This window comes from Lacerta agilis, chromosome Z, assembly GCF_009819535.1.
Source record: "Lacerta agilis isolate rLacAgi1 chromosome Z, rLacAgi1.pri, whole genome shotgun sequence".
Taxonomy (NCBI): domain Eukaryota; kingdom Metazoa; phylum Chordata; class Lepidosauria; order Squamata; family Lacertidae; genus Lacerta; species Lacerta agilis.
In genome coordinates this window covers 21,468,542-21,494,651 of record NC_046331.1, presented here as the reverse complement: position 1 = coordinate 21,494,651, position 26,110 = coordinate 21,468,542, and the positions used below count along the sequence as shown (strand labels likewise).

Sequence of the window (26,110 nt, the reverse complement as noted above, 5' to 3'; positions counted from 1 at the left end):
CAGGGGCTGAGAGAGAGAGAGAGAGAGAGAGAGAGAGAGAGAGAGAGAGAGAGAGAGAGGAATATACAAAGCAACAGGCGCGTGCACGCTCTCCCCCTCCCCTCCACACACACACACACACAAGCAGACAGACCCAACAGAGCCTCTACCACCACCACATCATCCTCCAAACCAGCCACCCTAAAAAACCCCACAAGCGGAGAGAGCCAGCGGAGAAAAGAGGGAGCCAGAGAGCTAGAGAAGCGGTGCCTTTCCCTTGCCTCCTCCTCTCCTATAGCATGGTGGATGTATGGACAGTCTCACAGAGCAGAGGTTGACAGCTCCAAGCCTCCAAGCTCCACATCTGGAGCACTACAGTGTTCTGCACTGCACCATGACCTTGGATGTTCAGACGGTGGTGGTGTTCGCTGTGATCGTGGTGCTCCTGCTGGTCAATGTCGTCCTCATGTTCTTCTTGGGCACCCGTTGAATGGACTCTGGAGTGTGTTTTTTTCCTTCCTTTTTTTGATCTCTCTCTCTCTCTTCCCCCTTTCTCCCCCCCTTTTCCTTTTATTTTTTTGCTCCTGAGTTGGTGATGGTGGCAGCAGCAGCGAAGGAGGCGGCGGCAGCATACCACTAGCAAAACTCAAAACAAAACAAAACAAAAACCCCAAGTTTCCAAATTAACAAACAAAATCCATCCAGAGAGAAAGGGAGAGATTACACACACATAACAGAGAGAGAGAGAGGAATTTCTTTACTGAGGGGGGAGAGCAGCTTTGAGATTCAACATGGCCTCGCTGTGATCTGTATGACGTTGGTATATTATCTCTCCCTAAATCTTTTGTCATGTCTTGTCTATTAAGTATGCCTGTAAGTGTATCTGCTTAATGCCCAGTTAATTCTATATTGATGGATATAGATATACAGATATATATACACACACACTAAGCCAGTGTCTCTGTGCCTACCTATCTAGGTAGACACAGAGTGCTGCTATAGCTCCATATCTTTGTCTATACTGAATTAATTCCTGCTTATATTTCTTGTTGTTTGCAAACGATCAGTGGGAGATAAATATTTCAAAGTGAAATGTGGGTTTGCATCATAATAATGAGCAATGGGTGCACTGCTAATTTTTTTACATAGTGTGTGCATGTACATTTATTATTACTTCTTAAAGCGGAAAAAAGGCACTGGAATGCTTTGGCTTAATACCAAAATAAGGCTTGCTTTGTGCCAAGTAAGTGGGAATCAAATGCCTTTGCAAAGGAGATTGCAGGGCAGGAGAGAGTGCCCATTCAGCTTTGCATTTTCCTGATATATATTTAAGAGGTTTGAGAGGAAAGGAATGTCATTGAAAGCTTTAGTCAGCTATTGGGAAATAAGAGTGTGTGGGGGAGAGGTTTATTTTATTTGGTTGCCTTGGCAGTGCGATTAGAATCCTCAGACCTTCTGGCCCCCATTTCAACCCTTTCAGATCTGCTTTTACACTGCTTATTCACAGCTGCTCCATTCAGCCCACTAGAAGCACAACCAGCTGGGCTTCGGCTATTAGTGTACTTCCCATCTTTGCAGACTGGCGAAGCAAATAGAAGAGGTGTTTTGTTTCCTTTTAAAGCATGCTTCCCCCCCCCCTTTTTTTCTTTTTGAAGCCATGTTTTCTCAGTGACTTGGTCTGTCAAGGTGGATGGGGGAGTGGGGGTAGGGAGGGGAGAAGGAAAAAAAAAAGCTTTACGCACCACTTAGATAACAAGATTCAAATATGGGTAGCTTAGGGTGACTTAATTCACATTGATTTCCTTGAGAATGAAGTGCTAAATTATGTTTTATGAGACTCTGGCAAAGAGGTGTCCATTGGTTTTCCTAAAAAGAAAATGAAATTGTTCCATGAGAGATAGTTTTGCATGGCGGAGGGGGGGGGTATGAGGGATGCAGGTATGATGAAACAAAGTCAAAGTGGTACAAAATGTACCTTTGTGTCATATGTCTCCTGAAGCTGTGATACTGTATATATATAGAAAGGGTATGGTTGATTGCAGTCTTCCCTGCTGTTTATTTATTTATTTGCAGGGAGAAACAGCACAGGCAATTTTATCTTGTTCTATTTGCTTACATCATGCCCATCCATTGCCGTGTGTTTGTGTGTGTGTGTATGTGTGTGTGTTACCATTTAGCACACCATGGTTAAATAGTTAAAAGTGCTGGTGTCTGAAATGAATTAAAACACCAGCACATAATTTTACAAAGGTAGAAGTGCTGGTGTTTGAAAATAACTAAAACATGACCAAGTTGATAAAATCACAGAGAGAAAAAAGAATAAAATTGGGTAGGAACACTGAGTGATTCTGGTTACCTCTGGTTGATTTGGCAAATTTAGGAATAAAAAATTCACTGACCTTCACAACCGGTGTTAATATAGAAATATATTGTGATACCGCTTTTTATTCATAACCTATTGCTTAGATTTCCAAGTTTCCTGATTTCTTCCCTTCTCTCTTACTTGTAGCTTTAAGAGAAGGAACAGGTGTTACTGCATTCAAGTTTGGGTGGGTAGTCTTTAAAATTAAAATAAGTATTCAGTGATACAATTTGGCTTGGAATATTTCACTCCCTGAGTATTTAGACACACAAGTTGGTGTCCCCTTAACACAGGAGCATTTAGCAGGGTTCTCTTTCCTCATCCAATGTCTCTTTCCAGGAAAGAGGAGATTGTTATAATGAAGTTAAAATGATATCTTTCATTCATTCATCTGGCATAAAGACTGAATGGTGGAACTAGGGGGCGGGGTGAGTTCTAAGAGGAAGAAATAAGATACATGGATTTTATTAGCGTTTCAGAATGCTGCTTATTTCTCTGATGTTCGATTTGAACATGTTTATCCAAAACAAATAGCTACAGGCAGCACTTGGCAACTGTCAGATTCCACCACCTGGGTGAATCAGATTTCTCCATGTCCAGATGTTGGCAGTTTGCTCTATGCATGTGTGTGCATATGGATGTGTGAACACTTAGAATGCAAAGGATCCGTTTTCTTTTGGCATGGCTCTCATGACTCATTATGATTACATCACTGGTGCTTTTTATTTATTCATTATTTTGGAGGTGCATTTAATCAAGCTTGAAGTACCTTTAGATGCTTTAATTTGGGGGTGCCTGTTAGTTTATAGCAACAGGCATATTATTTTGCTGATGCTGATACTCCTTGCCAGAGCAACAGATGCCTGAATTCTAAATTTTGTCTGGAATTCTGCAATTCAGAATCATATCTCTCCCCCACCCCACACATAAAGAACAGTGGGTGCCAGATTCAGACATTATGTTGTGTCACCTGGAGTTTAAGGGTGGGGGGTGGCGGCGATAGAAAACTTGCAAATGGGTTAAAATTGTGAGTGGATTCAAGAAGTTAAAAGCCTTAATTCAATATTGTTTACTGTAAAAGACTTAATGAGTCTAATGGAACTGATTCACAGGTAAAGCTGCCTAGGATTGCAGTTGTGAAGAATTATTAGTAAATGCTTGCTGCATACGTTTTAAAGATATATTTTGAAAACAGCCCCATTTTTAATACTCTGCCTACTGGTAGAGTGTTTGCCTGGAGTTGGCAGAGAACTCTGAGAACATCTGAACTTTGTGATTAGCTGTGCAGATAGAGTACTAAAAACAAAACAAGAACCAGCAACCCATGATACTTACTTGTACCCCAGTTTGCAGGGTGTTGGTTGGGTCCCTTCCAGCTGTAGTGTTATATGATTATATAAATATATAGCATATAACTTAAAAGAAAGACCCACTGAGATCACTGAAACTTACGCACAAGTTACTGTGTGCAGGACAAAACTGCAACTACAGTTTTGTGTCTTGGGTTTGATAACTTGGCTTGCTTGATGGGCAAAATAAGCCTTAAAGAGGGAGGGAGTATTTTCTCAGCTTTGAATAGGGGTGGAGAACCTGGTGCCCTCCAAATGTTGTTGGACTCCAGCTCCCATAATTCCTGATTATTGGGCATGTTGGCTAGGGCTGATGGGAACTGAAGTCCCAACAACCAGAGAGTCACAAGTTCCCTTTGCTGAGTTGTCATTATTTTTATAAGAGAGAACAGAGGTCAGTTTTGTAGGCAATGGCATGTGGTTATGCTTTGTAGTCTTAGAAATGGATGCTCCATACACCTGCTGCACAATATGTCACCCACCTGTCATGCAAATTTGAGCTATCCTGCTTTATGGCATCAGAAGCCCTCAAATTTTGCAAAGTTGCTCCTTCTCCATCTGGTGTTCAAATCACAAGACGGGGCAGAGGGGTATCTCGCCTCTCTGATCTTTTGTGATTATAAGTTCCCTTAGCGACGGCTTTAGGTGATACCAGGGGTGTCAGAATTTCGATACAGTTGACAATAGTCAAGGAGTGAGGCTTGTGTATTTCATCAACCCCTCCACCTTATGTTTTCCCCCACCCCAAAATTTGAGCACTGTTCCCCTCCTGGATGTATAGCAACCCTCCAACTATGGCATTTCCCCTCCCCATAGACAAATCTGAGAGAGAAATCCTAGCAACTGTGACCACATGTACTTTATAGATAAAAGCCTCAGATGCATTATTTTCTACAATATCCAAGAATAAAGCTATTGACTGTATCTTAGCAACCCCTGCACCACTGTACTTTTTTAAAAATAAAAAAGCACATTTCCTCCTGATCTGTAATCCACCACCTTAAAGCTCCAGGATCCTTTCAAGATAAGAGGAGCATTGACACATTCCCCCCTCCCTCCCTCCCTCCCTCCCTCCTGATGCTCTGGATGTGGGGGGGGGGGAGGCAGTCTCTCATGCCACCGCTGCTGATGCCAGACCCATTGGGCTTTCCTGGTGGCTAGTACATTGAATCCTTCCAGGCTGATAGGATAAATTATTTTTTATTTATTCTTCTCTTCAAACTCTCCTTTATTTCATTTCCAGCCCCTCCCTCTCCCCCTCCCTCCCTCCCTCCTTCTCCACCCCCTCTCCCCCTTCATTCTGAATTTCACATGTCAAGTAAGAGGGAGGGGGAATAGGCGAGCTCTGGATATTTCTGACGCTGGCTGCTCGGCCTTTTTTGCATGAGCATTTGAGGCTGAATAGCTATTTATTTATTCTCTTCCCTGTCCCCCCCCCCCATCTCCACTTCAGTGGAGGGCAAGGGTAGCTAGGGAGCTTCCCCCTTCTTTCCCAGTTCAGACAGTGGCAGGAAAGCTTAACTGGATCCCAGTCTTTCTGACTGGAGGGGGCAGTGGGGTACCCGGCAGAGAGGTGCTTTCTTCTAACGTTTGTTAACAGCTGCATGCCTAACCTAATTCCTCCTCTTCCTCCCTCCCTGTCTCTTTTCATAATGTGGTTATATTTCTCTTTGGATCAGGTATTCTGTACACAGCCCAACTGCTGTGTATAATGACCGAAGGAAAATTGCCAAAAATCAATGTAAGTTTTCTTTTTTTTTAAACACCCCCCAATTTATTTTAAATTATTAGAACCCATAGTTTATGGTTCATTGTCTCGTCTTGTGCTGTCCTGACCATTAAAAAAAAATGTAATGAATGCTAGTTGAGTGAAAATGCCTTTCCTTCATTTCTCTGGGTGAATGCTGCCTGCCCGCCCGCCTGCCTGCATGTATGTATGGGTGTAATTGTGCATCTTTCTGTTTGCACTTCGCTTGTGTGTGCAATGGATTGTGAACAATGCCTCTATATGGAGCAAAAAAAACAACCCAAAAAAACAGAGGAAAGGTTTTGATTCGATATGTTGCATTTACAGTGTGTTTCTTTTCGTGAGCTGAATTGGGTACCGTATTAATGTGCATCTCCATTAACTGTATATGAATGTAGCCGATGTATTAAAAGCATACTTAAAAATACTGCCAGTTGCTGGAACGTAGCTGGTAATTCTGCTGAATGACTGATCTAATGGCCTGTTGTATTCAGTAGATTATGGGTTTAATGGTGGTTATTTTTAGCTGTTAAAACTGGAAGGTTATGCTACCTCTTCAATGCCTCATTTTGTTAGATGACCCAAAGCAATGCTTCCATGAGGTGAGGAGGTTGCCCTCGCATTCTTATGGTAGGGTGAGGGTGGGGGGGGGGGCTGGCTGTGAGAGATGCCTGATGAAATACCCTTCAGTTAGATGACACATGGCATTTAAAAAACCAATGCAGATGGCTAAAATATGCTGGTGGCCAGGATCAGTTGAAGTAGATAATGCTGCTTTTTTAGCATTCCTTTCTAAGGAAATGGTGTGCCGTAGTGTGAACTGCAGTGATTTATATGCTCCAGCCTAAAAATAGATGCTCTTAGAAGGAAGACTACTGAGGAAACCAGAAGAGGGCTTGCTCGTCTCATCCGATGCACTGTAGACGGATTTCATGTGACACCTGACTTTCCTTTTAGAGAGGGGGGTTGGGAGGGAATAGCATTTTATCTTCCATTTTAGAGAACCCGCAGACAACTGGGATTTCTCTTAGCCCTCCTCCTTTTCCATGTTGAATCCATTGCTTTTAAATCCTCCCATGCTAGCTGTACTGCAACATATATCTCCCCCAACCCATTTCTAAAAATAATACTGCCTTCTGCTTTATTGAGCACCATTATCTGTAGCATTCACAGGGCAAGCAAATAGGCCAACAGAGAATCCCTCGTTTCATTGATGACTTGCTTGCGTTATGTTGGTGAGGAAGCTTTATCATTAGTGCAGTGCAACTGCATGTTGGCTCAGGAGCAGGACCAGCTATGCTCAATGTGGCTTACTCCTAGGTAGGCATACACAGAATTGCAGCCCAAGAGGCAAGAAGGCACAATCTATATTAAATACAAGTACTGAGATTTAGGTCGCATTTGTTGTTAAGGCACTTGACAAAAATCTGGATTAGTGTTTGTCATTTGTAAGGCTGCGTTTTTGGCTAAGCTGTGCCCCAAGGAGATCTAGCTTCTATATATAAGTTTTTTAAAGGCAGCTAACAGTAGATCTGGCACTTGTGATTTGTATGTGTTTTACTTCTTGGATAACACTTAACTTTTTAAGCTTCCAAAATTCTTTGCGAACTAGAATCAAAGAGCAGTTTTACCTTTATTTGCAAAATTGCAAGTGGATTTCAAAAGTTTTCTGACTTGTTTTGGACGGAATGGATCTTTTTCAAGGATAGCCAGAGCCGTCTCATCCATTGGGGCTGGTGGCGCGGCGCACCAGGGCGCAATGGCCTGGAGGGCGCCTCCGCCCTCCAGCCCCGCTGGCAGCGCCTGCCGGCAGCGCCCTCTGACTCCCGGCAAGGGAGCTGGCCGGCCACGCCATGCCCTCTGGCTGCCCAGCAGAGCACAGGAGCTCTGCGCGCCCTTCCAGCGCTTCCGGGACGGGAGGCGAGGGCAGCCGGCTCGCGCTCCCGCGCGCAGCCGGATGGCGCAGCGCAGCCGGCCAGCTCGCGCTCTGCGCGCAGCCGCCTGCCCGCCCGATGCAGCGCGAGCTGCCCAGCCGCGCCGCGCCGTCCGGCTGCGCGCGGAGCGCGAATTGCCCGGCTGCGCGCGGGAGCGCGAGCCGGCCGCCCTCGCCTCCCATCCCGGAAGCGCTGGAAGGGCGCGCAGAGCCCCGCGCCGCTCCAGCGCCACGCCCCTCATCCCCCACTCGCCCACCCCCCTCCCAAGGGGCGGCAAGCGCGGGAGGGAGGCGGCGGAGAGGCGGCATGGCGGGGGCGCCGGAGGGATAGCCGCGCCAGGGCGGCAGATCCCCTTGAGACGGCTCTGAGGATAGCCTTCAAATTTTTTTAAAAAAATGAATGGTTCAACTGTCTGCTGTGAGATGGAAATGAAAGCAAAAAAGAAGAATTGTGTATTTATTAATGGAGTTGCTAAAATGAAGCTAAGAGCTTTTTCTGTAACTACCTGCACTTTGCTTGGTTTTGTGCAGTGGGGTGCCATGAATACACTTCTAGATAAACATGGGGTCATATTCACCTGCTCTCACTTTCATGTAAGATCTCTATCCTGTAGTGTGCAGTTGGGCCTGGGCCTAGTACATCATGGTAAATGCAATAATTACCATCACTTTACTACATTCAAGCTAGCCAGCTTCCAGTTGTTCAGAAGGATGTAATGTCTGTTTCCACTGCACTGGTATATAGATATAGCACTGTATCCGATTAAGAACTCAGAGTAGACCCTTGGAAATCAATGGCCTTAAGTTGGTTATGACTGACAAGTCCAGTGATTTCCAAGGGTGTACCCTGAATACAGGGGAGCTGGATACAGGCCATGACGATTAATAATAGCATACTGCTGTTATGTCACCATACAGTGTGGAGATTTACAATGTGACATAGTGAAAAAAGTTAGAGTCTCTGCCTCAAGGAGATTCCAATCTGTATGATGCCAGAAGTAGAATGCATGAATGGGCGAAGGGAAGAGTAAGAGGGAACAAATCTAGACAAACTGCAGTTACGTGTAACTTAGGCTTCAGCTGGGTTGTACGCACTGTTTGCATCACAGTTGTTTTCATAAGATGGGTTGCTACTAATGCAGCTCAACTGACCTTCTTTTTCTGCTGCAAATCTGTGCACCATTATTTGGGAATGAATCCTGTTTGAAATCAATGGGATTTACTTCTGAGAAAGCATGAACAGGAATGTTCTGTATGTGTCTGAGCATGTTTGGTTTGGAAATCTCATGGAAACCAGGCTGATAATTAGGTATCCGGGCTCATCCATTTCTAGTCTTATCTAGGATACCTCAAATTTAGCCTTCCCTCCTGTTTTTTTAAAGTGGTGTTTCCAGGATAAACACACACACACACACACACACACACACACACGATCCAGGAAATTTAGCTGCATGAAATATGTGCAGGGAGCACCTTCCACCACTGAGCAGATATTTTTGGAACATTATTAGTGTGTTTGAATTCAGGGTGGTTTTTTTTTGCAAAATGTTGTTGACTACGGTAGTTAAGAGACTTAGATATTCATTAACATAAAAGGTGGAGCATCTCAAGAAAAACCATTAAGCTTTACTGATTCCTGTCTGTAATAGTTTAGGTTCAGTACTCAACCAAAAATATGAGAATGTGTCCTCCAGCTGGGCTCTTTTTTTCCTTACTTAAAAGGGGTCAGCCACAGCCCTGTTTTCACTTTAGCTGTAAGGCTACCAAAGCTCTCAGATTAAGCTGCATTTGATCCTGGTCAGTATTTGGGCAGACAAGGACCGAAGAGACTGCTCTGCACAGTGTTGAAAATTTGGGAGGTAGCCTTCCTCTGTCTGAGCTGGTATGAAGAGAATATTCGGGATTAAGGTGAGCAGGACTTCTTAATTCTCATAGCAATGCTTATAACTAAGATTCTCCTTGTTTCAGCATTCCTCAGGATCACAATAAACCTGCTAGAGCATCTGACTTAGGCCAGCAAATGTATTTTCCTACATGTCCTAACAGCGCTGACTTACTGGGGGAAATGCTATTACTTTGCAAAAATAATAAATAAAAACAAATCACCATAAATTCTGCATGTAACGGAAAGTGTGGGCACTGTTGTTCTGTGCTCGTAATTTGGTGAACGAGTTTGCTGTTTAATCTTGAACAAACTCTGCTGGTCTCCCCAGAGGTGGATGCTTCTCTGTAGTAGTGAATGAAAGAATTCTGCTTTATATATCTGAGTGTGAAAGGCAGCACCTCATTGGAATATAAGTGTTGTTCTGCTTTTCTCTAGTGTTGTTTAGTCCTCTTTTGGTGCTGTTTTTAAAGGAAGTTTTTAGAGAATCCGATTCTCGTTACAATGTTCTTACCCTTCACCTTTATTGTATTGAGGTATTTATTGTAAACGCTTCTGCTGTTCCGTTTGAGGGCCAAAATATAGTTTATAATTTATTTATAAATATAAATACGTAAATAAAAGACCAGGCTGTATTTGCTATCATATTTCAGGAACAGACCAAGAGAAGGCTCCCAATGCTGATCTTTTCAAAATGACATATTATTCATAGTACATTATTATGCTATTTGTCGCTGACCTAGAAGGCATTTCTCACTGAGCTATGCTTCTGGTAATCTTTCGGATGCCCACTGCTGTACAACGGCAAATCTAGAAATCTCTATTTTTCTGGGTTTTCTGTTGTGATAACTCTTGATATATTTGCATGTGCATCTTTTTGGTTCCCTGTGGAAGGCAGGTGCCTGCTGTTCAGTGACTCCTTTCCTTTGGCTCCAAGTCCTTGAATGCACAATGTCCTTTGTTTTGTGGGCCACCTTAACAGGCAGCTGTGAAAATGATTCTGATGGTGTCATCAAGACTCCAGGAGAGAATTTGCCTGCTGGAAAGGAATGAGATTAAAACACACACACACAACTTCTTTATGAGCAACAATAATAGGGTTATTACAATTGCATGGACTATGGAATGAGCTATCTTAGGCCCAGCATGGGGATCGGAGAGGAATTAGTTTTGGTTTGCGTTTTAATACAAACTGACCTAGTTTGCACTTTGCAAACCAAGACATGGAAAACAACAACACGGCTGTCCTTTGAAATTTATGCATATCAGAATTTTATGATGCAATTTGTCAATTAAAACAATGTGTACAAAATTGCATATATTAGGGAGATGTGTGAGCAGGCGTGTATATGAGTGGAAGTGGCATTGGAAAAATGCATTAGAGGAAAAGGCATGCAAAAATGTGTACATAGGCAGAATTGTGTACAAAAATGTTTATATTAGGAGGAGTGTGGATGAAAATGCATATGATTTTTTGTTTATGATTCCCTCTTCTCCAAGAAGCAGAAAATGGGTAAACTGAATTTAAGACTGGAAAAATGAGAATCTGAAATTGATAGATTCTTCCATCCCTAGCCCAGACTCCCTGCTGACTCCCTGCAAACTATCTTTTGTAAATTGGGAGCCAGCCTTGAGACCTTGCACTCTGCACTTCCTTCTTCTCCCTCTCTCTCTCTCTCTCTCTCTCTCTCTCTCTCTCTCTCTCTCTCATAAAATCCCCTTCCCTTTGCTTCTTAGTTTTAATCTCTGTTGTAACACTGCGCGCTCAAGGTATCCATAGTTAATATTAACCATGGTTTCTTCTTAATCGGGTTTGGCATACACATGCTTATATATTACTTCAGTCCATGGTTTCTGAGTAAACCATGGTTTACCTAACCACAATATGCATCAAGTATGGTTTGTCTCAGTGCTAATGTATTGCTAAACCACAGTCAACTATGGAAGGGGAAGGAAAATTCATGTATGGAAGGCGAGAGAAGGATACATTCTGGTTAGTGAGTCTGGAGGGAGCCACATACATGCCCCTAGTTTTATTTGTACAGTACTTGTTAATTTGTTTTCAGTGGGTGTAAAGTAAAGTGGGACATTGGCTTTAGGACTGAACAAGAATGCTAGATACAAAGTGCAGCTGGCTCAGGGCTCTGTTGTTTCCACTACAGTAATGTGACGTACAAATTCAAGAAATAAATCGCTTGTCACCCCAGATTTTAAAATTTCTTTTTAAGGTATGCTGCTAAGCAGCTACACTTGTATTCTGAGCTACGCACACAGAAATGGTTTTGACATATCAAGTGCCCCTGCTATGTGAACAAGATTGAAGATTTGCTCCTAAGAGGATTATTTCAATAATTCTTATAGACTAGATTTTTCCATGTTAATTTTTCTGGGCTTTGTCTCATTCAGTCCCACCAATCAGTATTTATTTGTCAAGCAATATTTAGATGCCTGTGTTTTCCACAATTGTTACTGTTCTAATATGGGGGTGGTGGTGATGATGATGATGAATTATTTGATGCCTGCAATTATGCAGCTCAGACAGTCTATGGTTCATGCCGCACAAGCAAAGCATTTCAAGGCAGCACTCAGGGCTAAGCCCCAGAGTGTAGCCACAAATTTGCTGGGGCCACAGTGTTGCTCCCATCACAGCTGTTGCTCTGTGCTTCCTCTTCACATATCAGAAGTTTGGGGCAGCTTGAAGGATTCTTGGTTGCATTCCCTTCCTCTTTCTAGGGAGCCCCTTTACCAAAGTCTGCACACAGCCTTTGCAAAATGATAAATAATCATGGGGCCATTAGTAGCTACAGTACTGACCCTTCCCTTTGCAGTTAGCAGTGATAACTTATGAGTACAGTAAATGCAAGTTATTATTCTGTCTTTATTGCATTGTCTGGTCCTCAAAATGTATGGGGGAAATGGAAATACATGTTGAATCTAGTGCCCTGATATCAGTGTAGTTTGATTCACATTGCAAGGGTTATGGCCAGTGTTTTTTTCCTGGGGGGGGGGCGCGCGCAGGGTACGCATACCCCTAAACCTTTTGTTAATCTAAGTTTGGCCTCATTGAGGGACAGTATTTCAATATGAGTAGTAAACGAGAGTACCCATAAACATTTTATTTTATTTTTTAGGGGGGGGGAAGCACTGGTTGTGGCTATCAGATGGTCTGATAGATTGGTTAAGAGTGTGGGCTGTGAGCCAGGAATTCCTTGGTTCAAGTCCTCTCCTGAGCCATGAAATTGACATGAGGCCTGAGGCAGGCTGATACTTTTCCCTCCCTACTTTTGCAACAAGGGGATAGTATCACCTTAATGTGTTGTTGTTAGTGTTTCTGTCAGTGTCTGACAAGTTCTTTCTGGGCACTTCAGAACAGCTCTAAATCAGGAATGGGAAGTACTTTTTAAGCTGAGGGCTGCATTAACCAGTAACAAGTTATTGAGTGGAGCCAGATTCAAACATGGATAGGGCCTGATAAACATCTGTACACACACACACACACACACACACACACACACTCACTCCATTCAAACTGAAGCATATATTGAGCTCTTACTGACTCCACTAAAATTGTACCTTCAATTTTCTCCATAGACTATTGAAAAAACCAATGTTTGTAAAAAAAAGAAAGAAACAAGCTCTCCAACATTCTTTATGTGTTCTGAATATGCAGAAGGCAAAAATAACTCACAAATTCCAGAAAAAGTATGCAAAATAAGGTGCACGGCTCAACTGCCTTACAGCTATTAAAGCCTTAACCTTCAAATGCAATTGCACCTTAAAAATTCCATTCATGCAGTTACAAAATTCATGGAGAAAGTTTGCATTTTTGCAACGAACATAATTCTACCTGTCTCTGCTAAGACATTTTCCCTCTGCTTCGATTTTCTAGCAGATGAAGGAGCAGCAGTTGCTCTTTTTGCACAACATTAAAGTCCTTGCTGAACAGCTGCTGAGTGGGAGGGGACCAAGAGGGCCTGATGAAATCTGGCTGTGCAGTGGGAGTTCCCTATCCCTGGTTTAAATATAAATATTAGATGTGACCATTTTTGCCAGCATATTGATATATTTACATAGCACTATCAATGTGCTTTACCGAGTACAAGAGGATAGGTCTCTGCCCTGATGAACTTGCAAGGAAAGGGACTGAATGCACATGGCAGTTATATGTGCTTAGGGTTAGTTGCAGTAGGACTTGGAACAAGGAAGTTATACCAAAGTTGGGTTTGGGAAAATGTTCTGAAGGAACACAATCAGGCAGGTGATCTGAAAGACAGTTCCAACAGAAGCAGCTTGTCATGCAAGGCAGACCCACTCTCCTCCCAACGACTGGGTCACTTCTGCTTACCAGGATAGAGAGTGGGGGAGGTGGTGAGGAAGTTGGTGTGGTGCAAATCATAGAATCATAGAACTATAGATCTGGAAGGGACCCTAAGGGTCATCTGGTACAACCCCCTGCAATGCAGGGATCACAGCTTAAGAATCTGGCACTCTTGCCAATGCATTTAGATTGCACCAGCTAGCATGCGACGCTCCTCCTCCCAGTAAACAACAGCAACCCACCTGCCAAGTAGCTTAATGTAGCAACTCTGGCCTACCCAGTGAGTTGTTTCTGAGTTCCAAATGAGTAGGGCAGCAAGGAAGAAAAAGCAAAGTCTTTGGAGGAAGCAAACTTTGAAATCAGAAAATATATTTGAGGAAAATTTGCATTTGAGTTACAAAGATGTTGCCCCCAATCCAACAAGGAGAGATTTTCAAGCAGCATGTTTTGCCACATGGTGCTGGGGTGGGTTTAGATCTGCTTCTGCCTTGCAGTGCTCCTTGAAGTCCCACTGAACTGGCTGTATCTCTGGGTGCACATTCTATTCCAAATGCAGGTCACTCTTGCATGTATGACTAATAGAGGCCTTGATCCATGCCGTTAAATTTTGGAAACTTCTTGGCCTGTTTTTAGTGATAGGGTTGTTGTTGTTGTTAATGGCACCCATGATTTCATACCCTCCAAGTGCTTTGAAAATGCTGGGACCATCCCCGAAAACCCTCTAGCCACCACGGCATCTCACAGTGTCATTGGTCCCGAATTCCCAAGGGACCTTCCCTTCAGTAAAGCATTTCAGTCTATTACCAGAAGTTCAGATCTGTGTGTCCCTCAAACACATTTCTTAGATCTATGCCTCCCTCTTCCCCCACCCATTCAACAAGCCTCACTTCCAGTTGGAGGAGAGTGACGTGTAAACAGCATATAACTTTGCATTGGGGCTTGCAAGCCTCAATTATCTTGAGTCCTTTTCCTTTCCATGTGCTTAAAAAAAATATTTATGCTTCAGCTGCAAACCTTTTCAAATAAGCATAAATTTTTGTTTTTTAAAAAGAGACTGGTTACTTGTCCTTTTTGCTTCTATTTCGTAGGATGGTCACACAGCTGGTATGCACATTGTTTTTTTCCCATGGGCAGGTCCCCCTCCCCCTGCGTGCGGTGTAAGCTAAAATGCATAAATAAAAACAGGAAGGAAATTTGGTGCTCCCTTTAACTTTTTGTAACTCTATGCCCATGTTTCCCAAACTTGAATCTCCAGCTATTGCTGGATTACAACTTGCATCATCCCTAGCTAGCAGCACCAGTGATCAGGGATGATGGGAATTGTAGTCCGAAAACAGCTGTAGACCCAAGTTTGGGAAACCCTGCTCAATGCCATGAGTTGCCACTGCCATGACACCAGAGGTAAGGTGGGGGAAGCCTGGAGAGGCAGCTGAGTTGAATAAGGAGGAGAATGGATAGCAGAGTTCTTTCTCATCTCTTCCCCCAACAAACTTTTTCTCTCGTAACCCCAACTCTTCTTAACTTTTTTTTTTAAAAAAATATTTAAAATCTCAGAGCAGTCAACAAAAATATTTTGCTTGTTACTTTCAAGAACTGAACAGTGGCAGGAACAGTGAGAGCGGAAAAAAACAGCTTCTTGGCAGCTGATTGGACATGACATAAAGGCAGCAGAGAGAGAGAGGGCTGAATGGGCATTTGAAGCATTGGGGTGGGTTGCAGGGCGGGGTGTGTGCATGCGCAAAGGGTGCGCATGCCAGGTTCAAGGTGCTCTTTGCGCGAGGTGCCCCGTTTGGTCAAGTTGGGGAGCGGTAGCAGCAGCAACAAGTGGAGGAGGCGAAACACATGCCACAGCTGCATACCGATGTAGAATAGGATGTCCCTATTTTCATCTGAGGAATGTTGGAGGGTATGTGATTTACAGCGGGGAAATAGTGATGGGGCGTTAAAAAAAAAAAGCCTTGGTGGATCAGACCGAAAATCTGTTCCAGCCCAATGTTCTGTTTCCACATGTGGCCAGATGCCTTTGAGAAACCCACAACCATGAAATGAAAGACAGCCTTACCTCTTTTATACCCACTAGGTCACTGTGCTCTGTAGGAGAGCTACTCCTGCAAATTCCAAAGATTATCAGAAGCCTGCTTTACAGTAAGTTGAAGCAGCGCTATTAGGGTAGGTGCCGCATTCTGTGGAATAGCATTCCTGCTGAGATATGACAAGTGCCCCTAACTGCAGTTTCCGGAAACAGTTGGAGACATTTCTGTTCCAAAAAGGTTTTTCTGGTGAATGAATAGGTCTCTACTATGGGTGTCTTCTGTATATTGTTCTTAAAATTAACGGACATTATCTTTTTTTAAAAAAAACCTTACTTCTTAAACTTCTAAAAGAAAAGTTGCTCATACCCCTACTCCTGACCTTTTCAGGTTTGGCATGAATATTTGAAGCAGAATTGTTTGCTTGAATGGCTTGAAAGCCTCTTTGGAACCAGGAACTCTGCTTTGATTCACCCAGGAAGGTAGAACTGGTTGGCCCCCTCTAAGACATGCATATTTTGCCATTTTTGCATATAGATGGTTTCTTGGTAGTTGCTATGGGGGTTTTGTTTCATGTTTTTTGCCATTTGCTCTGGGATTTATTTACGACTGAAAAGCGGAAGGAAAATTATAAATAAGGAAATAAAGCTTTTAAGAAAGAGTTTTGGGAAAGGGCAGAGCCTGTGTTGTGTGTTTGGGAGACCCTTGATGTCTCCATTCAGAATGTGATCTCAGATAGCAGAAGCAAAAAATGTCCCCCAAGCAGACAGTACTGGGCTAGGTGGTTTAACTCGGCGTAAGGTAACTTCCTATGAATCAGTGGTTACGATTTAAGGGCTGGACACATGCTTTGCATGCAGAATGTCACACCGCCGGTGGTGTAGTGTGTGTGGGGGGGCACAGAGGTGGTTGCCCTGGGTGCAAAGCGGCTTCTCCATGCGAATCAGGAAGCCACCTCTCCAGACAAATCCAGTTCTTATTTCTATGACTGTGATCTCCTGGGTGCCTCAGACACTGTGAGGCAGTTGAATGTACATACATGCTCCATTTCCTACCCTCTGCGTAGCCCCGGGCACTGGCAACCCACGCTATGTCACTGCACACGGTTAAAGTTGTGGCCTCTCCAGCCAAGAGGATTAGCAGACAGGACTTGGATGAGCCAGAGGAGATGGTTCAGGAGTAGATCAGGGCTGGGGAACTCATGGCCCTCCAGGCATTGTTGAGTTCACAATTCCCATGAACCCCAACCAGCATGGGCAGTAGTCAGAGAGGAGTTTTAAAAGACCACCAACATCTGGTCCCCTATCTCTGGCATAGGGCAAGCAGCAAGCAGTGGTGGGGCAAGTAGAGTAGCAGCAAGTTATACCCATACCTGTAGTGTAATTTGCTAGTTCTTCAGACTATTTTTTATGCTTCCCCTTAACCAAAATGATCTGATAATTAATGTCAAAATACATCACAGTAACTAGTCAGTAGTGATCAAAGGCACATTTGCTCTCCTGGCTTTCCAACACAGAGGGTCACTGGCACTTAACAAGAGGGAGAGGTGACAGCAAAGGCGCAGCGGAGCTTGGCCCAGTGTGCTGCATGACAACAGCTACTGGAATTGGTTCATTCCAAGCATTGTACAAACTAGCTTAAGTGTATCCAAGATACTGATAGTAAAACAGATTTCATTTGCAGGGCGAGGTGGGGGGATATGTCTTGTGCTTTATACAAAGTAATTGCTTTAGGTCGCTGCGGTCATAAAGACAGTAAAGTTGACATACGTTGATGCCCTTTGTATAGTGTCTCTTGTTGTGTGAGATATGCTTCTCCCACCATTGGGGGGGGGGGATGCCAAGCTCCATAGGGCAAAATTCAGAAAGAAATGCTTCTGAGCAAACCTCATTGAAATGAAATGAACTCTTGCTGCACAAGAGTTCTTGGATTGTTCTTGCACGGCTCCCATTCAGTTCAGCAGGCCTTTTGCTAGAGAACTTTTCCTCCAGATGGGGCCCCTTAGGCTCCTGTATACAGTTTGTTTGCTTTTTCAGATGATAACTACTCCAAAATCTTGCATATATGTCAATTATTAGAAGAATGCATTCATCCTTCACTTGTTTACTGGTTTTTTTGTTTGTTTATTGGCAGCAGACTCTCAAGAGCCCTTGTGAAATCTCCCTTTTGGTCACATCTCCATTACAGTGATCATAGATAAATAATCATACTTGTAGAACAGGAACACAGTAGTTTACTCAATACTATATATATATATATATATATATATATATATATATATATATATATATGTTTCTGTTGAAAAATAAATGGTCAGATTTACAGATAAATGCCTTACGAATCAATCAGCAGCTGTAGTCCAAAAAATGCAATTACAAAGCTTATATTATGTGCTATAATGCACATTTGTAATCCTGGTGAATGGTTTTTTTTTAACCTTGATAGGTTATATTATGAGAAAAAGATATAAAAATCTGAATAACATATTACTATCTTGTGGAAACTGCTTATTTTAGGATGTTGTGTATTATTAGAGTTTTTATACTTCCATTGTTTTTAGACATAATTGGCCCAGTACAAACCTGGTTTTCTAAAAGTTGCTTTGGTGCATTGTGTGTGTGTTTGAAAAGTAGGGATATTAACACACACACACCCCAAGTTATTATTTGACCCTGAACATGTTTGCAGGTGATCACTGGGTGTAGGCCTCCTAAAAATAACAAAGAGCATATGTTGTGTCACAGTTATTTCTATATTCTAGGGCAGGCGCCTTCAACTTTTTTTCAGACCCAGGACCCACTTTTAACTGAAACATGCATTTTGTGACCCATTGTTTATCTTAATTTCTTAAACGGTGAAACAAAGAAAAAGTGAAACCTGACAAATTCTGGAAAGGGTATGGTCTCAGTTATCCAAATGATAATATCCTGTGCTTGAGGAAAGGCCGAGCTGGTTCCTTCCAATCATATTTCAATCTGCTGCAACATACCCAGGGCCTCCATCATCATTTCCTATCCTGCTGAGAATTCAGCGCAATTTATGAGCTCCTGTTGGGACAATGTTGACCAAGAGGCAATAAAAAGGAAAAAGGTTTAGAATGATTTATGGGTTGGGAGCAGCGGCCTTCCCCTTGGTTGAGGCAAAGGCTCTTTCTTGGCCCTTTGCCTCTGATTTTCTCGAAGGCTGTCTCCCCACCTCCATCAGCCTCTGTGAAGCACAGGTACTGTATATCATTTCCATAGTTTTGAGCAGAGGGTTACATTTTCTTAATGGGGAGAGACAACTGGTAGTTAGATTATCCCCACCCCTCTTCACATTTGGAAAGAAAAAGGAAGAAGGAAGAAGATTCTGCAACCTTGCTGGGAGGAAAAATAGTTTTTTGGTCTTGATTTCTCTCTAGACTGTATTTGCACTAGCCTGCCATTGTGCTGGTTTCATTGACTGTTTCCCAATGGAAACAGGTAGGAGAAGAAGTGGAAGTTGAAAAGGGTGCTTTGTGGTTGCATGGGGTGGGAAAGGGAAGCTCCAGGAAGTGAATTTGTGGGGAGTGATGGTGGGAGCTGGCAAGCAGGATGGCTGATTCCCCCCTTTAGTACACCCAAATGCATGCTGTATATCTAGAAATAGATGTTTGTTTATTAGCTGTTGCATTTATATCCCACATTTCCTCAAAGGGGCTCAAGGTGGCGTGCATAGTTCTGCCCCATAACATTTCATGCTTGCACCAACTCTGTGAGGTAGTTTTGGGTGAGAGACAATGACTGGCCCAGGGAGCTTCATTACTATTACCGGTATGTTTTACCATACTAACCACTGCACCACACTGTCAAGTGCAAGAGTAATGACTAATCTGAGAGATAGTTTGAGCCAAGGAATGGGTTTCTCAAGGGTTAATCAAAGCCTGTTGGTATTGAACCATTCCAGCACATTGGAACCTTGAGATTCTCTAGACCTCCTTGAACCAGAGATTGCAGGAAGTAGCTATGCTATGTCTAAAAGTGAAGACCCATGGCTAACAACCAATAGTAGATCCACCCCTCCTCAGTGAATTTGTCTAATCCCCCTTGAAAGCTACCTGTGCCAGTGATCATTAGCTCACCTTGCGTGATCATTAGCTCACCTTGCATTAGCAGATTCCAAAACCTCTTTGACTGGTGGGACAAAAGAAAAAACCTGTGTGTGCCATAAAAATGGAAGCCTCTTTTTGGTTCCTTCTGACTCTCTTAAATATAATTGCCTGTCTCCAACCTAATGCACAGTGCCTAAGATAGTGTTTAATACCACATTTTAATAGGACAGTTTCATTATCGTCACCACCCTTAACCTGGAGGATTTTCTTTGTCTTCCCAGGCATGAAGAGAAATCTCTTAACTTTTCTCGGTGCAACCCAACTGCCCCATGCTCTAGAGAAGGGGAGGGCAGACTTTTGGCTTGAAAGATCCGTTAATTTTTTTTTTTACTAGAACCCAGAGATTCACCAGCATTAAAGAATTCTGAGCCCCAGAATTTGTTTTGAGTATCAGAACTGGACTGAATAGATAAAACCCACTCCATGTTTGCTCCAAGCGATATAATTTAGGAGTTCTTTCATTGCTGTCATCTCAAATAAACAGGGGACAGAAATACTTGCTAATCTACTTTAGATCACTCAGATATCCACTGGTAGATCCCAGTCAACATTTTGCTTATCCCTGTTTAGGGATGAGCTTTCAATTTTGCTTTCTCTCAACTTCTCATTTTTCCAACATTAAACCACACTTAAAAAAAAAATTCCCCCCACACTTTTGTAGCAATTTGAAACTTAAAAAAAACTCCCTGTGAAAATTCATCACAATTTCTCCCAATAAACACATTTTTTAATATGCAGTTCCAAATTTGGGCAAGCAATCTTTCCCAATAAAATGCATTTTTGTATGCTATTTTCACTAATGTATGCACTTGCCCCCAATATATGCATTTTTGTACATATCGGGTGGTTGGAGAACTGCATTGCAAAATGCAAGGTGTGTATTTCAGGGGATAGCTGTGTTTTGATTTTCATATCGGTTCAGAAAGTGTGAAGTGGGGAGTTTCTCATGAAAATGCAAAAAAAAGAAGAAAATATTGAATCCTCCCACCCATGCCCTGCATTCCAACGCTTGCTATGGACCATGTGTTTGAGGCACGTGTGTGACTTTCTGACTGCATTGTCCATAGCACACAGTCTGATAAATGAAGGAAGAGCATCTTATGTAATGCCTTGAAAGGAAGAACCCAATGCTGCTGAGACCAGCCTTCCTCTGCAGGCAGCCTCTGTTAGCATCAGCGAACCATTGGGGTGTGCAGTTCTGCCAACTGGCCTTGTTTTCTTCTCCGCTTCCGTCAGACATCACCTTTGTTGCATTCTGCCTTACCCCAAGCCAAAAAAAAATAAAATAAAAAAATGGGGTGGGGGGAGTGTGGGGAAGCAAGAGCGTGAAAACTTAATGAGGGTGGCTTTTTCTGTCCTTCCCATGTTACGTGCAAGAACATGCTTCGTGTGGGTGGGTGGAGCTCAGGGGAGGGGAGTGAGAACTTCCTCCCCACTATCTAAAAAAAAAAAAATCACACTGTTTCTTCTAGAAATAAATGCAATGCCCTTTCTTCTGCCTTCCCACGCACTATCGCCCACTCATCCGCCTACGGACAAAATAAATTGTAACCAACAGCTACTTTTAGGGCAGATCTGTAGCGCCTCTGTGCTCTTTCAGTGCACCGATTTTAGACTCCTTTGTCTCTCCCACCAGCTCCTGCTGGGTACACGCCTGTGATTGCTGTATATATTAATGGTAAATTAGGAACTCCATCTGAGTTTTGTTATTAATTAGCACTGAAGCTTTACAAGCCAGGTCAACAGGATTTCACACTGCTGTTGTTTACATACTGTGTCCGATCATTTGCAGCAGATAGGCAGTTCCCTTCTTGTTTTGGGTAAGCTCTGTGGTTTGGGGGGCTCACTCCACTGACAGCGCCTGCTGAGCAATCTGTTAGTCTTTGCATAGCACCCGATGCTTGGTGGATTGTGCCCTTGGGTGAGCTGTGTGTATATAGTAAGGGACAGTGCCTGCCAAGGAAGAAACTATGAATGGTCTAGATCAGGATGGAGTTGAGGAGGGCCGCCAATTCCTAAACGCTTGCAGACAACTGTGTTTGGCTGCTGTAGTAGTATCTTAGTGGTTTCCTAAAGCTAAAGGCGACAGAATCAGGAGCAGATCAGACATCACGTTGCAAATGAGCATTTAAGCAAGGCTGTTGAAAGACAATAAAAATGCCATGCTAAGCAATTCTTCAAAATTGGTTCCCGAGGGTCAAGCTGAAACTACCTGCCTGTGCTTTCCTCTTCTGATATCTGCCTTCCGTGTTCCATGACTTTTGGCACCTATGGCAAATAGATTTGTATCCGCGACGCCCGCCGCCATCAGTTTTAGTGGCACCTCTCTCCGCTGTAGATCCCAATGGCCTCTGCTTCATTGGTTATCGCTGCATTCAAGTCTGGTCAGCTACAATGTCCCACATGGTTTTTGCCAGTGACATTACGGCGTCACATCTAACTCGGTGGCATCACAGAGACCCAGATGTGAAACCATGCAGGTAGCCACAGCCTGGAAAAAAGTTCTGAAAAGGGCATCCAAAATGACCAGGGGGCTGGAGCAATGTCCCTACAAGGAAAAGTTGTATTGTTGGGGGCTTTTAAATGATGCCCTCAAAAAGAGGCTCTCCAATAAAAGGCAGTACTTCTTCATGCAGCACATAGTTAAACTGTGGGGTTTGCTTCCCCAGGAGGCTGGGATGACCATGTGTGGTCTGCTAGTACAGGGCAGCTTCCTTTCTTCCCAGAAGAGCAAAGAGTATAATTGCTTGCCTTCTCCCTGCACCTTATTATTTTGGCAGTGACTTGTGCGGCCCTCAATCCACTTTACTCTAAAGTAAATCAATAGAAGACAGTGTGAGAACACTGAAGGTAAATAAAGAAGTGCCTTAGAGTTTTTCAGGTCTTCATCCATTTAGTTCCATGTCTTGGTCACCTCTTCTGACTTCTCTGATGTTATGGCAGGAACAAATCTATCCAGGATGGCTTATTATGTGCATTTCCTCTGTACAAATATCAGATTATAGAAAATAGTACCATGGACACACGTGGGGCATTAAACATCACTAATCTTTATTTATTTTCATTTAAAGTACAGCTCAGCCTTTATTTTCAACTGCGTATATTTATTATTTTAATATTTCATGATTATATTTCAAAGAAAACATGTGGAACATCTTCTGTGGAATCTCTAAAAATTATATCTAGCATTCAGCTGGTCTGTAGATAAACGAGTGCCGTAAATGTTGCAGAAGTTTGATCTTGCTTTAATCATCATGAAATGCATTATTGAATTGGGCTTCAGGTACTTTAAGGTGAAGCTCCTTGAGCATTGGCAGGCAGTGGAAACATAAGGCTACAATACAACACACACAATTGTCTGGCCCTAAGGTCCATAGAATTACGTGGTATTTACTTAGGAGTAAACCTCCTCAGGCTGCTCTGTGTCGCTCCAGTCCTGCGCATGCTTACTTGGGAAGAAGCCCCCATCGAACTCATCAGTGGAGAAGGATCATAGTTCATTGGTAAAACATCTGTCTCAGGTCCAATCCCTGATGTCTCCAGGTAGGGCCCGAAACCCTGGAGTGGTGCTGCCAGCCATGTGGATAATGACCAGATGTATTCAGTATAAAGGAGCTGCCAATATTTTTACAGTCATAACTCACTGGCAGGGCATCTGCCTTGCATGCAGAAGGGTTCAACCCTGGTATTTCCAGGTAGGGCTGGGAAAGACTCATGCCAAAAGGCCAGCAGAGCAGCTGCCAGAATGGGTAGGCAGTACTGAGCTATCTGACAAGACAGCTTCCTATTACCATAATGGCAATCACATCTGAATGAACATGTGCAGACTGCTCATTAATTAATTAAATTTACAAGGCACTCTAGGCAACATGTAGAATATTCATTTTATCCTCACAACTGTGTGAGGTAGGTTAGGCTAAGTGATAATAGCTTTCCCAATACCACCCTGTTGCCTTCATGACTAAGCAGAGACTTGAACTCAGGTGGGCCACAGCTTGGTTTTGCAGGCTTTTTCAGGAAAATTTCCGGCCCGTGGATGAGCAGGGCTTTTTGGCCCTTATTTTCCATCATGCCATGCAGAGCCAGTGTTGCATAATGCCTAGAGCATGGGTAGGCAAACTAAGGCCCGGGGGCTGGATCCAGCCCAATTGCCTTCTAAATCTGGCCCACGGACAGTCCAGGAATCAGCATGCTTTTACATGAGTAGAATGTGTCCTTTTATTTAAAATGCATCTCTGGGTTATCTGTGGGGCCTGCCTGGTGTTTTTAAATGAGTAGAATGAGTGCTTTTATTTGAAATGCATCTCTGGGTTATTTGTGGGGCATAGGAATTCGTTCTGTTGCCCCCCCCAAAAAAAGTATAGTCCGGCCTCCAACAAGGTCTGAGGAACAGTGGACAGGGAAAAAGTTTGCTGACCAATGGGCTAGAGTGTTTGACTAGGACCTGGGAGACCAGGGTTCAAATCCCCACTCAGTCTGGAAGCTCATTGGATGACCTTGGTCCAGTTGCTATCCCTCATCCTCACCTACCTCACAGGGTTGTTGTGAGGAGAACCATGCATGCTGCCTTGAGATCCTTTGGAGAAAAGGCAGGACACAAAGTGTAAGTAAATTCAACAGGCAATTTCTTCAGTACTGAGTTCACATTCAGAGTGGCTGGAGCTGTTCAATTCATACAGCTCTTAACCGCATAGGGCTTCACTGTAAAGACAAGGAGACAGGAAGAAACTCGGAATGGGCATCTCAGACTAATTCCAGTTTGTGTCACTTTCTCATTTGTTCACCCATGTCCATTTGTTCCATCTCAGTTCTGCACCACAATTCTGTGGCTTTTAAAAAAATGTGCATGAAAACCCAAGTTTATGCTCTGTTCTGGCTTAATTTTGAGCCGCCCTGAAATCTTCAGATGAAGGGCGTTATGCACATTTAACAAACAAACAAACAAACAAACAAACAAACAAATTATGCAACGCCCTGAGCTATAAATCTTTGAAAATGTAGGTTTTATAGACATGTAGTCCTATCCAGACTATTTGTAGGCTTGGGCACTGGAATCTGGATAAATTTGATGGTAGGCAAATCCTGCAAATGGGGGATGTGATTCAAAAGTTGTACTGTCTGGTTCTAAACCTTCAGGGGCTCAGTGGGGGAAGGCAGGGAATGGAAGAGCGGCTGGGTCAAGTGAGTAAGGGGCCTTTCTGAGCTCCTGGAGCTCCCAGCCATTTCCCAACTTGGCTGGTCACTGGGCACAGGGACTGTGGTCCCTTGAGCTATTCATGCAAAACGGCTACTATAATAGCATGTTAGTACTGTGTAATTTTTGACCTCCTTTATTTGTGGTGGTTGTTTTTTTGGGGGGGAGGTGACACTTTACTAGATATTCTAGCAGGTTTATACATCCAAATAATACCCATTTTTAACTTTTCCCAATTGTTAAGAATCAATAAGCTTACTAAGAATAGGACGTTGATAAACATAAATAATTGCATTTGGTAATAAATTCGTTGTAATACAGTAGTTGCTGTTCTCCCTACCACAGACACCCAGTTTATTTTTAGCTCAGTGGTAGAGCATCTGTACTGCATGCAGAATGTCCCAGGTTCATTTCTTGGCATCTCTAGGTAGGGCTGGGAGAGACTCTGAAACCCTGGAGAGCTGCTGCTAAGTCAGCACGAATAATATAGATAGACTGTTGTTGTCATGCTGCAATAGGCTGTTTCCTATGTTCTTTTGTTAATTTTTAAAGTGGTTTTATTGTACAAGTGTTTCCAATTAGATTAGTTTGATTAGATTAGTTTCCTGTGGAATGTTACTCCTTAAGGTTAACAGGCTCCTTAATTCTCTTGGCATATTACATATCATTCATTCTGATTTACTGTGGTTGATTTTATAACCAGATACATTACAGGGTTATTATAATATATTTATGAGTTGTGGAAAATATTATTCAGGGCTTGTTCGAGTTAAGGCAATGTTGCCTGTGTACTGTAAATGATTTCTGCCCATGCCTAGTCTGTAGCCCAGGTGTCTTCTTATAACAGGTGGGAACAGTGTTAAAAACTGAGATATGAAAGCTAGGAGCTAAATGGCACCTTAATCGTAGGTTATGGACACAACAACGTAATTTCTAGGTGTGCTTTTTATAACAAGAATACAAAGCTGAAAATGAACCAACTGCAGCTAAAATATTATGTTCATTTTTCGCATGGTCTAGTCCTTCCCCTGCCCACCCCCCAATATTTTTAAGAAGGTCTCTTCTCCAGTCTTCAGAGAGTAGCTGGAAGTGGGGAGGCAGAAAAAGGCCGTCCTTTCCTTCCACTCTGCAGTTTTAATCTGAAATCTTAGGCACAGTACTGCACCAAGAGCTCAGAAACGGATTTC

At 43.1% G+C, this 26,110-nt stretch overlaps 1 protein-coding gene across 10 annotated transcripts in view; it reads left to right on the top strand.

Moving 5' to 3' along the window:
- The window catches only part of ARHGEF9 (Cdc42 guanine nucleotide exchange factor 9), a 253,933-nt gene that overhangs the window by 125,082 nt on the left and 102,741 nt on the right, over positions 1–26,110 (top strand). The window contains exons 1-2 of one of the 10 annotated variants that reach the window (XM_033137885.1): positions 643–799; positions 5,370–5,431. The exons of 3 other annotated variants lie outside the window; for them this stretch is intronic. In XM_033137885.1, the coding sequence (XP_032993776.1) occupies positions 5,402–5,431 (30 nt within the window). In that variant the 5' untranslated portion in view covers positions 643–799; positions 5,370–5,401. Of the gene's footprint in view, positions 1–642; positions 800–5,149; positions 5,264–5,369; positions 5,432–9,107; positions 9,279–26,110 lie in introns of those variants that run through there. 6 more of the 10 variants (XM_033137887.1, XM_033137886.1, XM_033137891.1 and 3 more) reach the window with 6 other exon arrangements.